Source organism: Zosterops lateralis, assembly GCF_965231275.1.
Source record: "Zosterops lateralis genome assembly, chromosome: 6".
NCBI classification, from domain to species: Eukaryota; Metazoa; Chordata; class Aves; order Passeriformes; family Zosteropidae; genus Zosterops; species Zosterops lateralis.
Window position 1 is genome coordinate 17,622,826 of NC_139761.1, and position 15,992 is coordinate 17,638,817.

The window sequence follows — 15,992 nt, forward strand, 5'->3', positions numbered from 1 at the left end:
TTGAATTTATTCTCTCATAGAAATTCCCCTTTGATATTTTTCATCAAATAATGGATGGTTATCCCATAATTTAGATTCATGGCCTGGTCCAGGACTTAAATCTTTCTGCAGTTCTGTGTTCATGTTTTGTGTGTCAAGTTTGTTGCAAACTTAGTAAGCCACTTAACTATATCCAAATATCTTAAATGTATAGGGTTGTTCCCTGACTGTAGGGAAAAGTGCCTGCAAACTGAACAGCCTAGTAATGAATCATTTTGCTGTATTTTTGGGTTTGGGAAGTGATCCCAGGTCTGTTCAAGAATGTTAATTATCCAAAGTTGCCACCTCACACCCTCAGTCATGAGCTTTGTAGAGAACAATATTTGTCATTCTCATGCAGTTTCATTAACCTGTCTGGAATGAAGACAGACTTGCGTTGGAGGAATGTAGTCTCACCACCCTAATCTCTCACTGCAGTGCTTATCAAAGAAAAAGGTCAGAGCTGTTCACAGAAGGGCCAGAGAAGTATCTTTTGCTTAGTTGAACTCATCTGATTTCTGCTTTATAACGTCATCAGATATTTAAGAATATTTACAAGTTTTAGCTTTTCTTTTGCAGGGTATGAAAAAGAATAAAAATGATGCAAAAAAAATTGGTCCTCTGAAGCTAGCTGCTCTAAATGGACTGGCATTGACTAGAATGCCTCTGCCAGATGAGGGGAAGGAAGAATCAACAAGAGCAACAAATGATGAACGAGTATGTTCAAGTTTTTTAATGCTTGATTTACACTAGCAGTTTTTCAAAATTAGATGATTATGAATGGTACATTTTGTTGACTGTAAAATGTTTCATATTAAGGCAACTCAAATGCTAATAATAGAAACAAAAAGATTCCTGATTGACAAGTCATTGCTAGAAGTATTGGGTGTAACTCAGATTTTTCTTTATGACAGTGATTCAACTATAGTTTAGGCTTTGAGCATACAGGAAACGAATTAACTAGTACCTACTGATATATTTTTTTGCACTCATCCTGTTTCCTTCTTTATTTTGGGGTTTCCAGCGTGAAAAGGTGTGAAAATTTTGTGTAGGAGATTAATTTTATTTGCAATTTTTAGTAATTCATATGGTGTTTGGAGTAAGTTTTGCAGTTAAAATGCATCCCCAGAATACAACTTTTGCAGATTGTATTTATCTGTTTTCTTTAGGTAGAGCCCATAAAATATAGATGGAACTTGTTTGATCTGCTGAAATTTTAAAGTCAGTAAAAGATCAATGAGGGGTCATCAGGTTCTGGAATTTGAGGATCATTCTTTAAGAAATATAAGACTCCATCAGCTTGTGTCAGGATAAAAAGCATCAGGAAATCTGCTTCAGCCTGTCTCATATATCAATAAAGTGCAGGAAAGTGAAATACAGTCAATATTCAGGCTGTGAAGAATGGTGTTACCATCACACATAAGACCAAGGAGCAAGTAGATAAACCAAGTTCTACAGTGATTATTGCCCTTTGTTCAGCCAGTGGTCTCTACAGAATCTGATTCTGAGCATGGTTGGGCATCCTCAGCTGCAGGTCCCCTCTAGCTCAATTTTGTTTCTAGTCACTAGGGATCTAGTCTAGGGATTAGAACCTGAAGGAAAAGTCCTGCTCTCACCAGCTGCAGTTTAAATGAACAGACCAAGAAAATTAATTGCAAATCACTCAGAAAAAATTGTGTTGAACTACATATACATTGCTTAAGATGCTAAGGGACAAAAACTAACGTTGTGTTACTGAGATACAGGTTTAGTATCTGTGTTGGTTATTTCCTCTTAGCTAGAGCCATCATCTCTTTCTGGGTTGACCTTTTCTGGATTCAGCTGTGTTTGTATTCAGCTAGCTCTGCCCAAAGCGTTGTGGCAAAGAAGAAACCATAAAGTCAAGTTATGACAAAGTCATGTCACTACACTTTCTCTTCAGGCAGTCTCATAGGGGTAGAATAAATACTGTGAAATGGAAGTAGTTCCTAAAACAGTTGAGAAGAGGCAAGGCAAAGTAGACATGTGATGTAAAAGGAAGTCGAGAGTGCAGGTATTTTAGAAGATAAGTTTAGTGTTGATTCAGTGCCTGTTTCATTGTTCAGCTTCATGTTATTATCAGTTTAAATATGTGATTTTAGCCTAAAGATAATAAAAGAGCTTGTATAGTTGATGTAATGATGTGCAAATTGCATATGATGGAAGTTTACACCTTCCTCTGCAACATTTGGCATACTTACTTGATATAAGACACTTCTATGACCTGATACCACAGAGCAGTTGCTGTGAGAATCTGGGAACATGTGACATAGATGAAATTTTCTGGCTAGAATCTTACATATTATTCCTCCTTATTGTTGGCAAAGAGATGCACAAATTCCAGAAGTGTCTTATGATTTAGGAACAACTTGGTTTCAAAAGAATAAATGGAAGGAGGAAGCAGTTTATTAAATAAAAAAGATTGAATTATACTATTAAAAAAATTTTTGGGTTTATACTTTAACTGCAGCAAGTTTCAAAGGCAGCTTTCCTGCTGTGAGCAAAATTTAGTTTTTCTCCATCCAAACAACTAAGTTTGTGGGGGTTTTTTATTATTATTATTTGGGGTTTTTTATTTTTATAAGGTTAAAGGAGACCTTTCAAATGATGTCATCTAGCTGCTATATTGAGCAGGGGGATCAAAGGTATTTGAAGCAGTATGCAGTATAGCATAGCTGTCTGGTTGGTCAATTTTTTCTCCCCAGCAGGGCTATCTTTACAGAAACTATGAAGTAATTTTTCCTTTACCAGCAGTATCCACATAAATCTTTGTGACCTAGTGAAGTATAACAGGCTGCTTAGTTTTCACTTGAACAAAATTCCTGCTGGTTAGGGTTGCCTCTAATTTATTCTGGTATGTTTATGGAAACATTAATAGCTGGAAAAGCACTGAAGAAGTATGTAGGAGAAGGAAGTACATAAATTTTATCCTCCATGAGTTCTCTGTTAAGGCAGACTCACCTCAGCATGTCACTTTGTGTGTCTGTCTGTGCTGTGTGTTGCAGTGCAGGATCCTGGAGCAGCGGCTGGAGCAGGGGATGGTGTTCACCGAGTACGAGCGCGTGCAGAAGAAGAGGCTGATGGACGGAGAGTGTTCCATAGCCCGGCTGCCTGAGAATGCTGAGAGGAACCGCTTCCAGGACGTGCTTCCTTATGATGATACCAGGGTAGAGCTGGTCCCAACCAAAGAAAACAACACGGGTTACATCAATGCATCTCACATCAAGGTGAGAGAAATATTCTTGGAGAAAAATTCCCCAGTTTGTGTGGTAACTAAAAATGCATTTGGCTATCAATTTTGGTTTGTTAAGATGAGTGGTAATCCCTCCATCTCTCTCTCTCTTTTCTACTCCAGAGGTTTCTTTGGGGAAAGCAGGAACCTGTTTTCCTAATCACTTAGAATCATGGAGGGTTAATAATTGGAGGGATCTGCATTTTGCTTCTCTTTGATCTACTGTCTCCTTTCTGTGTTCCCACTCGGGGGATTGCTGCTAACAGAAGGCATGTCCATTCTTCCCAGAGCTAAGGAAGCAAACAGGTTTAAAACAAACTGGGATCCTCTGCAATGACTATGATATTTTTGAGCTGCAGTGACAATCATTGTTTCTTCTTTTTCTGTACTCTGACTGTATCCACAATGGGCTATAAGCTAGCTCCTAGCTTAAGCTTTTTTGGATGGTTAGAGGAACTGCCAGGGCCAGGGGCAAATTGGCATTTTGAAAACCTTCAGCTGCCCTCTTTCCCCATTCTTAACTCTTTAAGCTTTGTTTAAAAAAATTTGAAGGGTAACTTCAAGAACTTGGAAGCCAGATCATTCATTTTTCAATATGTTTATCTGCTCTAAGTGCAACTACATTTGATTTCATGCCTTCTTTTCTGAAAAGAATTGGGATTGTCAAAGCGGCACTTGTAGTTGTGTTGCTGTCTTCTTTTAGTAAATCTGTAGACATGGCATCACAGTTTCTCTGCTTCATTCACAAATGTTGACTCTTCTCAAGCAAGATAATATTTTTTTAGGAAATAACAAGTAGTATTGTAATAATATTTACAGCACTAGAGTATGAAAGCTTCTCTAAACCTGAATTTGCTAAAATACCTTAAATTCACAAAAGAGAAATACAATTTTGTTTTCTCAGTTTTACATGATGCTTATGATATAAAATACATTTATTTAGCTGTGAACCTTTACAATTGTGTCTCTTCTGCATCTAATGTGACAAGATGCAACTAAAAAATGGGGCAGATATAACTCACAATGGGATTCTATTTCTGTGGTGTTGCAGTCTTGTTTTGTTTTGTGCATCTTCAAATGGCTGATGTTAGAACTGAGGAGAGGGTTTTCAATAATTACTAATCTAGTGTCTTTGTTTTTACAGATCTCTGTTGGTGGCATGGAGTGGGATTACATTGCCACGCAGGGCCCTTTGCAAAATACATGTCAGGATTTCTGGCAGATGATCTGGGAACAAGGGATTGCGATCATAGCTATGGTGACGGCAGAGGAAGTGAGTATAAATTGGGTCAGGTTACTCCCAGAAATCCCACAATGATTTTTTAAAATAATCTGTTAGACAAAGGGGATCTCTGCTCCAACAAATAAACTGATCAAAGATAAGTTTCTAGTGACTCCTTTCTGTCTCGATTTCTTTGCCAGAGAAATGAATTTGCAAACTCTCTCCTGGAAAGTTGGTTTCTTCAGTAAGAGGCTGTAACACACTGGTACTACTTAGTAGAGGAGAGATGCAGTTGTTGCTACAGGAACATTAGTTGTATGAATGTTCTTGTGTTTCTTACTAAGCAAATGTTCTATTTTAAGGAAAGTGGAAGAGAAAAAAGCTTCAGATACTGGCCTCGTCTTGGTTCAAGACACAACACTGTGACATACGGAAGATTTAAGATTACCACGCGGTTCCGAACCGACTCGGGCTGCTATGCAACTACAGGTTTGAAGATTAAACATCTTCTCACAGGACAGGAGAGAACGGTTTGGCATTTGCAGTATACTGACTGGCCAGAGCATGGCTGTCCAGAAGATTTAAAGGGATTTTTATGTAAGTTGTATATAATACCTTTGTTTTGGGGTGTAGTTTGTGGTGTTTTTTAAATACCTTTTAAGATGGCTGCTATATGTGAAGTAACTTTTGACAAGTATGCCAAGCATTCCATTGTAGAAAGGTTTCTTCACACCAGCAAGATATACTGAATTATATTTTTTGCAGGAATATACCAGACAGTTTATTAAAGGGACTCCTTCTGTCTAGAGCAAATAATTTACCTGAAGACCATATAGAATAAAACATAATTGCGCCCCATACTACACATTTGAATATGTTGCAGCTGTAGCAAGATGGCCCCAAGCCATCTTTAGTAGGAATAGGGGAGAAAGGCAAGGAAATCCTTAAAAGAGTTAGATGGTCCTTATAGATATGTTTTCCTATGGTTGGGATATGACTTGTGATTTATACAATGTATCATTTTTCTGTGGCATGTTGATTGTTAAATTACTACTTTCTGGCGGTCATACAGCATAACAGCATGGCTTATGGGGCTGCATCTCCTAAATTAATTATTCTTATCTTGTTGAACTGAACAGCGTACTTGGAGGAGATCCAGTCAGTGCGGCGCCACACAAACAGCACAGCAGACCCCAAAAGCTCCAATCCTCCCCTGCTGGTGCACTGCAGCGCGGGTGTGGGACGGACAGGAGTGGTCATACTGGCAGAGATCATGATTGCCTGCTTGGAACACAATGAGGTGAGCTCTTGTTCTTGCTTGTGCTTTAAATGGTGTCAGCTAATAGAAGAGTAAATCACCTGACTGAAATATGTTACGGCCGTTCATCTGAGCAGCCCTTGGGAGAGGCCTTGCAGCTGTGCTTGAAATGGCTCTTGAGAATTCAACAGAAGTTAATAATCTTCTAGAGCTGCCCACATGCACACCAGGCACTGGAATGGTCATTTGGATTCTTGACTCCCTAAGATGTTGAGTCATTGAGTGGAGCAAGGTATGCCCTTGGCCACTGAGAATATTTCAGGATTTCATCATGACTTTTCTGCTCCTTGCCTTAATTAGAACGGGTCATATTCAAGAACATGCTTTGTAGCCAGTCTCTGTACTTGTAATTATTTTGTTCATAAGTGCAGTGTATTTGCAGTATCAATCTCAGTGGAGGACAAAGTGGTAGTTTAATACAACAAAATCAGTTCTACAACTAGCTAGAAGTGGACAGCTGTAAAATGTTCATTAATAATATAATATGTCAACTGAAACTCAACAAACATGTTGTTTAATTGTGCATCCCTCTCCTAACACTGTGACATACTTTTTCAGCCATTAGATTTGTGAAGGCCAATACCCCATGAGATGAGTAACTTTACCATTATGCATATTTCCCAGATGATCAGTGGTGTAGTGCAGGCCATACTGCAGGCATGGGCAGTGAATTGTCAGAGCTGAAATCAGAACAGCTGATTCTGTCCTTAGATCACTAAGTAACTGCTCTGAACCTCCTGCTGGGAAGGTGAAGCCAGTTTCATTGCTCACCAGTCACTTGTAATGTTTTTTTCTCTTCTTCCAGATGCTGGACATCCCACGAGTGCTGGATATGTTGAGGCAGCAGAGAATGATGATGGTGCAGACTCTTTCACAGTACACTTTCGTCTATGGAGTTCTCATTCAGTTTCTCAAAAGTTCTAGACTTATCTAATCCCCTGCCACTTCCTAAGAGACTCTGCAAGAGTTTACAGAAAGAAAATCAGAGTTGTCCAGACCTGCTCTTGCTGATGTTTTCTTCATATGATGAATTACAGAGTTACCATTTCGGGCTGCCATGTGACTGTTAGATGCGAGTCAGTGTAACAGTCCCTGCACAGCAGGATCTTTGCTGGGCTGAATTCTTCCCGTGTTCAGCCACAGTCACATGAAGGAATGATTTTACTTGTACTGCTCTGTAGTACTTGCACACGTTCTTTAGAGTGGTGTTACTCTGGGCAAAATAAGAATCTTATGGAATGGAGGTATATAGTACAATTAAACTAACAGTATGTTTTGAAACATAATTGTTGACTGTGCAAAAGCTAAAATTTGTAGGTGCGCATGGGGTCAAAAACCTGCCCCTTGGGAATGTCAAGGTCTTATGCAGTTTGATTCTACATTCAACTTTATATTTAGAACAATACATCTATATTTTGTAAAATAAACATTTGGTTTCCTCTGGTTTATTTAGCAAAATTAGCATCTCTTAGATATTTTAAGCTGTTGCTTTAAGGACAGTTATTTTTATATTTGAGATTTTTAAATTAAAAAGAAAATGAGCCACCACAACAGAAAGCTTTTTAAACATAACAACATTTTCAGAGGAGAAGACTGACAAAGTTTGAACCAACTTTTCAAAAATCATGCAGAAAGTCCTAGGGGATCTGTTGGTAGTTAGTTGTAGTGCCATGTAGTAGAACAGGCAAGTGAAAGATAATGGTAACTGTTAATAACTTTCATTTGAGAGGAGGCATGTTTACCTGCAACAGGCAGGGGAAAAATACTTTAAGTATCTACGAGGTTATTGGAAACAAATGGATGAGAGAAAGTACATATTCAGTATTACTCATATATTTAGAGGACAGTTTGATTTTACTGGCTGAAATCAAAGTGGATGCAAATGTTTTAAGCACTTTTATTTTGCTCTGTTATTTATGTAGCTAAATATAGAGTCTGTAATCATGCATTGTTTCATTTGGTAATATCATTACTAACCTGTTATTTTAAGAAGAGCTTTTTAAGTTGATGAAGTGAGAGAACCAAAATGGGAGTATGAAGGTGCAGAGTGGTGAAGGGGAAATGATTGTATGAAGCATAATGGAGGAGGTGTGGCAGCTATAATTGCTGATTTACACAGTGCAAAGATGACCTTAAAAAATGTTAGTGTTCCCAAGCAAGAGAGCCAGTAAAGCACTGGAAGTTTCTGTCGAATCCTCCAGATTATTTTGTTAGTGTTAGAGCAGATTTTGCTGATGCTTTGCAGCGTTGCAATGAAGAACATTTGAGAACTTGCAGAAGAGCTCTTAGAGGAAACACTGGAGATGTGGGTAATTCAGTAGCTGTGTAGGTGGCTGAGTCAGTGTCTGTGGCATGGATCTGAAGTTGGCAGGTACAGCCTACTGTAGTTTCCATTTTGTCCCATGGGGCTGCTCAAATGACAATATCCCTAAATAATCCTCTGTGGTTTTCAGTGGGGACAGCATGGTTTTAGCTGCCTTTCCAAGTATTTTGAGATTCTGGGTTGAAAATCCCTATTCCAAATTGAGGTATAGTTTTTAGATATCTGGTTTAATTTTAAAAAAACCCTACAGTAGACCAATCTACAGGCATGGTTGTGTACATTCCCCTTGATACCTGCTTAGTGAAATGAAAGGAAACTAAAAATCAGGTTTATTAGTGCTGAAATTGTTGTTTTTCTGATCTCTAACAAGGGTTTGGAAACCATTAAATCACCTTCAAAACAATAGTTGTGTCCCAAAACATTAATTAAGAATTATAAATAGGGTGCCTCAATTTCCTCTGTGATAAGCTGCTTCCACAAAGTTGAACACGTGGTCTGAATGACATTGTGCTAATATGTCATTTTATACAAAATATATTACTTCTTAGTACACTATATTGAACTGGTGCTTTCAGATATGCTTGGAAGCAGTCTGATTTGTTGTACTCTCAGTATGTTAGACTGAATATTTCAGACTAGGGAACAGAAATTTTGTTCTTACATAAAATGCCTAGGAACAATTAATTGCCAAATCTAAAACTGGAAGTCCAGAGGAAACCAGTTAGTGAAGACTGATTCTTTATATATAAAACTTGCAAACATACCGATCTAACATATCTGTGTTGACAGAAGTATTTAAAGGAGCAAACATACTTAGCTGTTTGTATTATGCTGTATTTTAAAAACGTTGTTAATTTTTGCCACAGTTCACTTCTATCTGCAGAAATCTTTTTGAATGGGAGGGCAGGCTCTAAAATGTAGCCTGTACCTTTTCCATTTCTAAGCTTTGCACTGTGATCTTCATAAACGATAGAAGCAGTTTTAATGACATGATGGACAACCAGAACTTCAAGCATGATGGACAACTCAGAACTTCAGTTTCTTAGACAGAACATCAGCTGCAAGGCTTTAAAAGGAGCAGTTACAACAAGTGTTTTAATCCAGTATTTATGGAATTATCTGAGGTGGGTGAGGAAATGTGTGTCTTTTGGCTTATTTTTCTGTTTAGCTGAAAGAACTTGTATTCACTTTTAGAGGTGGTTGTGCTAAAATGTGGTAGTCACAGTCTTGATTAACACTGCTACCTCCTCCCCTTCAGCTTCCAGTTCTGTCCATCAGCAGTCTGTTTTTGCAGTAATAACTTGACCTTATTAGACTTGACTTTATGTGAGTTTTTCTACTGAACACGGTAGGATTGCTTTTCTTTGTAAGCATATGGCTCCAAGTGAGCATTGAAAATGAGCAGTTTCTCTTCTAGATACCAAATGAAATTAAACTTCAGAACCTTCTTTAAAAAAGTTTTTAAAACCATTGTTTAGATTTTCAGGTAACTTATAAAATACAATTCAGTTTTTAGCACTTTTGTTCTGAGCCTTGAAAAGGGATGCATTTTTACATGTAGTTGTGCTGGGTGCTTCATGAAGTTTTGGATACTTTAAGAATATCCACTGTCCAAATACAGTCACAGTGTGAGTCGGGGGTGGATTTATTTGTCAAAAACCTTAAAATTTCTCTAAAAGCCTGTCGAATTTTGCCAAATGTGCATCTGTTTTTATGGGGATGAAATCAGATGATTATGCAAGATTTGAACAGAGTTTGTTTAGTAAGAAAATTATATGAAGAATTCTTGCAGCAAATGGCAAAGATAATGCTGATCTCTAGGGATGTCAGAGCTCTCAGGGACAAAAAAAAAGGTGCTATATACTGTCAAGAGACAGATTTGGTGGTCTAGGTAGGGGATGCTTTCTAGGATCAAATTATATGAAGAGACAGGAGAAGAACATGCAAACTGTAGTAATGACTTCTGCATATTTGATTTCTTTCTTGGTTGCTCTCATGAGAGATTTTTTTGGCCAGTGAATCTTTGTAGTCTTGGGCTAATAGCTCTTCTCTAAGAAGCTGAGTCAGAGCCCAGTCCATTGTCCACTGACTTAGCTGCGTTAGCTTTAGGCTGTAGCTCCCCCCTGGCCCTGTTGGGTGAGGGAGAAGCTCTGAGCTGCACAGGGGAGTTCTGTATAGCCTCTGCAGCCTGCACAGCAGTGCTTTCCTTTTCTGCTGTCCCCCAGGAAGAGCAAGAAAAGTTTTATGCCTTATTATTTCTCTCATTGGAAGACACCTTTGACACAAGTGAACAATAAAAGCACACCATAGCAGAGTGTGCTATGGTTTATACGTAGAAATACATTTAATTCAAAGCAGGTGACCAAGGTGGTGTTCCTGTATCTCTATGGATGAAAAGCTGCTCTAAGTTATCACCAACATTTAGGAAAAAAAAAAAAAAAAAAAAAAAAAAAAGTACAGTAATAACGAATAAAAGTAAAATAAATTTTTACTAAAGTGGAAAAGATTCTTGACATTTTATGTTTGGCTCCTCTTCTAATCCTGTGTATCTCTTTTTGAAGTGGGCAACACTTGGAGCAATCTTCTCCAAAATGGCTGCTTTAAATTTAATAAGTAAGACTGAGGCTGCTGCTCCTGCTGCATATTTTGTGCTGGAGCAGCTGTTAAAGTTGAGTGGCTCATAGCTTTCGATGGCTTCTGGACCAAACTTGGAAACTGCAGGGTTTGTTAATCATAGCTGTGTGATGAGACCTCAGTTTTAATATCAATAGCATTACTTAATCCCTAGACTTAAAAACAGTGAACCCATTACTCTATTTCAATAGTTCCAATTAATCAATTTAAAAGAATCAATGCTTCAGTTACTGAGAAGTCAGTGCATTAGTGTTTAGGGTTGGGGTTTTTTCTGATAATGCAAAGTTGTGGAAGGCAGAGTCCAGCCCTGCAAGAAGCAAAATTCCTGCAGTTCATCATGATGCTGTAGGAATTAAAATGGGCTTGCTGCCAATGAAAGCTTGAGCCCTTGAAGCATGAATACCATGTCTGCTTTAAATTTAAAAACAGATTACAAGAATTAACCAAAAGAATGCAGCAGGAATGTGCATACAGGAAAGTACAGCATTCAAAAGAAAAGTAGATGAGAGGTCAAAGGAAATACTCTTGTGCAAGTACAAAATTTTGGACATAGAGAGTGAGGATTTGAGGAGTGGCAGAATGCATTTGGAGGAGGATTTGGAATGTTTTGTATCCAAAGTAGAGCTGCTAGTAAGGGTTTGAGTCATATGGTATGTCTTTCATGGCATGGTAGGGTAAATGAATATGTAGTCATAGGTGTTATTTTTACTGGCTTTTTAAAATGTGATTTTTTAAATCCAAATATTTTTTCAGAGGCTCTGTTATTTTTACATATCTTCCTTTCCAAATGTATTGAACGCAATCTGTCAGCTGAGTTTCTGTTTACTTATTAAAGGTCAGATTTTTTCAAACCACAGTCTCTGTTTTTACAGATGCAAAAGGAAGGGGGAAGAGGCATATTTGCAATTTTGCAGTGATAGTTTCTAATGGATGCAGGTGAGAAGATTCAGAAGTCTAACTATGTTTTGAATGAAGCCAGGTGTTTACAGTTGGTGTGAGTTGCACCAAGTTAAGGCTGGGCTAACAGTGAGACTCTTGAAATGTGGAATTTACCACATATACTTAGAAATTCTGATGCAGTGCAGCATTTGCAACACAGTGATATTAAAACAGTGTAGTACTGTGCTAAGGTAAGGGAAAAAAAGCTTAAACATTCACCTGCTGTTGCAAACGTGTCTGTAAAAAGAGAAGTTAAAGAAAAAAAATTTCTTAGTACGTTCTTGCTGGAGACCAGCTAACTTGGTGCACTCTGTTGGCATCACATGTTACTTTAAGGCCTAACTGGGCTGAATAAAAAGTATTTGTTAAGTTAAATGAGCATTTCAAAAATGTTGCTGAATAGCCTTTGGTTCTATTCTTTGCTATTTTCCTCATCATGCTGCATTCAGTGGTGAAGAATAACCTCCAGTGTGTTTGTTTTGTTGAAGTCTGTTCTTCAGCTCTACTTAAGGAACGAAGATAGAAATCAAATGTAAAGAATCTAATGAACAGAGTTTACAACAGATCGAACCTGTGGCAAGTCAAAAGTCTGTAGATATTTTATTGTTCTTTCGGTTCAGATATGCAGCAATCAAAATTACCAAATTATTAATTTTATGAGAACAGTTTCAGAAGGTGCCTAACTTTTATAAAGGGAATTAAATGCTGTTTTTCCATTTGGAAATATTTAGGTAAAATTAGGAAACTTTCTTTTCATATACTTTAAAGACATTGCAAATGCCATTAATTTTTAGAATGGTAGGAGGTTTGATGGAGAAAACCCCTGTAAAATCCTCCAGTGTGTTACCTTGCTAATCCTGGATAATTCTGACAGACAAGGTGTGTATGCTCTTTACAAAGATACTTGCTTAAATTGCTTTGAAATACCCTACCTATCTGTCCTCTTTGTGGCTTTTCTGGGGGCACTTGGATGGAAATTTAAGAGGCTTTACCTGGCAAATCAGCAAGTATGTAGAATCCTGCACACTGCTGAAACCTCTTCATTCATTAAAAGCAAATGGGCTTTTGAAAGCCTGTCAGCAGTTTTGTAGGATTGAGTCCTTAGTGTCAGAGGAACACAGGATCTGGCTCCATTTTCTTCAGTTTTCACTTGAGCCAGTATGCAAGGATTTAAATGGGACTTTGTTTAAAAGTAGAAAACATGAAGTATTATTTTCTAGTACTAAGCTAGTGGTTAACATGTCTGTTTTTTTGCTGTCTTGCCACCAATACTGTAAAAATGTATAATCAAACCAGCTTTAATTCTTGTAAAACTGAAATTGGTTTGTAAAACAATGTATAAATTGTGTTTCATAGACAGAAAAGCTTGTATTTCTGAATGTAATATATGTGAAATGAATATATTATAGTCTATTTTTGCCATGGAAATAAATATTTGAAGCAATTATGAGTTTTTATTGTTCCATTATTAAAGGAAAAATCCAAGAAGTTACTGTTCATGTGTAGTCCTGGGCTGGGACTTTGCCTTCAGTTCACAATGTGATACCTCTTCTAATGTGCTGCAAGTAGTGGGTATAAAACTTGTGCTGTCAAGTACTAATTGGTGTCATCTTTATGGCAGGAAAATCTTGTCCCTGCTGCCCTGTCATAATTTTTCACAATGTTTTGCATTTTCTAAAGCTGTTTTTGGTACTGATCTCCCAGTTTCCCTCTAACATCTAAGTGTAGGAGGGATTACAAACTTTTGAAAGTTGGAGAACCCTTTCCAAAAGCATGTGAGAGAAGAAACAGTTGATTGTATGCTTACTATCATTGGAGCTGCTGCCAACAACTAGCATTGAAGTTATTTTCATTCTAGAATTGGCACTGAGATAAAAAGAGAGGTAATGCAACAGCTTGTTCTACACACCTGGTACAGCATGAGGCTTTGTGAGGAGAACACAAGAATTGCATACTGGACATCATAGTTTCACACTGGACAATTGGCATTTCCCTTGTCTTTGCTAAATGTCTAGAGTGTTGTCCACCTAGCTACATCTGAAACAATCAGGCTTCTAACTATATTTTTGTCTTCTAGGTGCACTCAGTTTGAAGGCATTAATCAGATTAAGGTAAGACAGTTACATACTATAGATACATCTGTACTTGTCTGATCAGTTCCCAGGTCCTGGGGAATGTCCTGTGCAATGCTCTGTGTGAGCAAAGCTCTTTTATTAGACATGGATTCAAAATCAGAAGAGGAAAACGGGGGTTCATGGTAAAGCATTCAGCGGTTTTGATCACATTATTTATACTGGTTTTAGACCTCTGGCAATAACATCTTCAGAAAGCTAAATTTCCTCTAAATCCAAATGGTTTTAAACTGCAGCTGTTATTTTCCAGCCAGTGTAAAATCCCCATTAGAGGCTTCTCGAGCCAACCTGGAGTTGGCTGACAGGGGTGTGACTTGATGCTTGGATTTGGCACATCTGGCCAGAAGCTTTCTTGGGCAAGAGCCCCAGGGCTTGGTACATGAGAGACTTACAGGAGCTGATGAGAGAAGTTTCTAGCTCAACCAGAACAGCAATGACGAATGACAGCTATCAAATGCAGTAGCTTTGATGCACTGCAAAACCCCTCCATCTACCCAAAATAAGGAGCATTGCTGAATGTATGCACTCCCTGCAGTCAGAGCAAATTTGTTCTTAATGTCATGGTGTTAGGAGCGCCGCCCTGGTGAGTTTAGCATTTTCAGTGCATAAATGCCATCAAGCTGGAAGTAAAATGCTCCATTTGAGCCTGTTTTCAGGACAGAAGGTCAGCCTTATCCCTCTGCACAGTGCTGGTGTTTAAATAATAGCAAATAAGCAGAACTGAGGGTAATGGACATTCTGGAAATGTTGCACAAATACTACAGGCTGAATTTCCTGATATTTGGGAAGGTAATTTGGCCACAGGGTGGCCCATCCTAACCACTCACCTGCCCCTCAGCTTTGTTACTGGAGCGTGCCTCAGACTGCACCACGGGTGTTTTATAGCAGGGGTTTATGTTTTATGTGCTCTCACCTGCCTGCTGCTTCCTCAGGTAAAGGGAGGAATGAGGAGCTGGCTGGGGAGATGTGCCCAAGAATCCTTTGGGCACATCTGATAGCACCATAAAGTGCATCCAACAGAGACTCTGAGATGCTCAAATAGTGAGGAGGAGCCATGGAGAAAACACACCCTATGGAAAGCCATAGCAAGGGCCATTAAAGACTGATGTTTAGGCTGAAACTCCCTGTATAAAACTAAAAACTGTCAGGGTGGGATGGAAGCAGCCATTATGCAAGCTTGTGTCTGGGGAGGGGAAAACCAAGATGAAAGTTTCAGGAGTTCTTCTTTCTCTTACAGTGTTAGATGGTTGTGCCCAGCTTTTGGGAAGCCTCATAGCCAGCCTTCAAAACAGTGCTATCTGTGTCATGGCTCGTTTCACTTGTGTCAAACATTGGGGAAAAAGCAGGGTGTCAAATGCTTCTGAGCTGAATTTCTGATTGCAGAGGCTACACCTCTGAGGTCCTGCAAGGAATTCTCAGGCTGACAGGAGAGCTGATGGCCTTTAACACGTTGCTTCACTTCTTTGGCATGTGAGCATGCTTATAAGTGAGAGAAATGGATACTGGGAAGAGCTGGGGTCACCTCATAGTTGTGTTACTCATCTGGAACCAGTCTCTGGCTGCTGTGAGATGTAAGATATGCTGCAGCCTTCACACAGATACTGTAAGGGGAGTATCTGAATGCTGAATTCTTGGGATAACTGCAGAGAGCTCTGCACCTCGTGCTACAGATCACGCTGCCTGTCCTCTACGAGAATGGGACAGCACAGCTCTGTTGCCTGCCAGCCTGAGGCTCTGTTCGAGTTTCTCAGGTTTCAGAGGCCTCCCTACTCCATTTATGTAGCCTTTCCTTGCCCTTCTCAAGGTCTGATTTCATTCCCCCAATGTGGCAGGGCTGGAAGGATCACAGGAGAACCTGTGTGTGCTGAAGCCTGTGATGTACAACAGGAAGGGCAGAGCAGCAGCAGCAGCCTGTGTTGGTGCTCTGTGGGGATGCCTGGCATTCTTCCAGCCCAAAATGTGGTGTTGGGTTGAGAGCCTACATTTTTGCAGGCCATTGTCATGGTTTCAAAGATGAAAGTAAGTGAAGTTTTGTGTGTTGTCACCTGGCTGTCAGGCACACCTCCTGCCCTTTGCTGTCAGCTAGAATTAGCTCAGTGGGTGAGCTAAAAGGTGCCATTAGGAACCCAGCTGCTCTGGAGACTGTCTACAGAGAA

The 15,992-nt window shown here is 39.0% G+C and overlaps 1 protein-coding gene across 2 annotated transcripts in view; it reads left to right on the forward strand.

Moving 5' to 3' along the window:
• The window catches only part of PTPN21 (protein tyrosine phosphatase non-receptor type 21), a 45,360-nt gene extending 32,216 nt beyond the window's left edge, over positions 1–13,144 (forward strand). For both annotated transcript variants that reach the window (XM_083863900.1, XM_083863901.1), the window contains 6 exons: positions 598–735; positions 3,042–3,263; positions 4,413–4,541; positions 4,853–5,087; positions 5,630–5,790; positions 6,614–13,144. In XM_083863900.1, coding sequence (XP_083720026.1) covers positions 598–735; positions 3,042–3,263; positions 4,413–4,541; positions 4,853–5,087; positions 5,630–5,790; positions 6,614–6,742 — 1,014 coding nt within the window. In that variant the 3' untranslated portion in view covers positions 6,743–13,144. The remainder of the gene's footprint in view (positions 1–597; positions 736–3,041; positions 3,264–4,412; positions 4,542–4,852; positions 5,088–5,629; positions 5,791–6,613) is intronic.
• Positions 13,145–15,992: the final 2,848 nt, after the last annotated feature.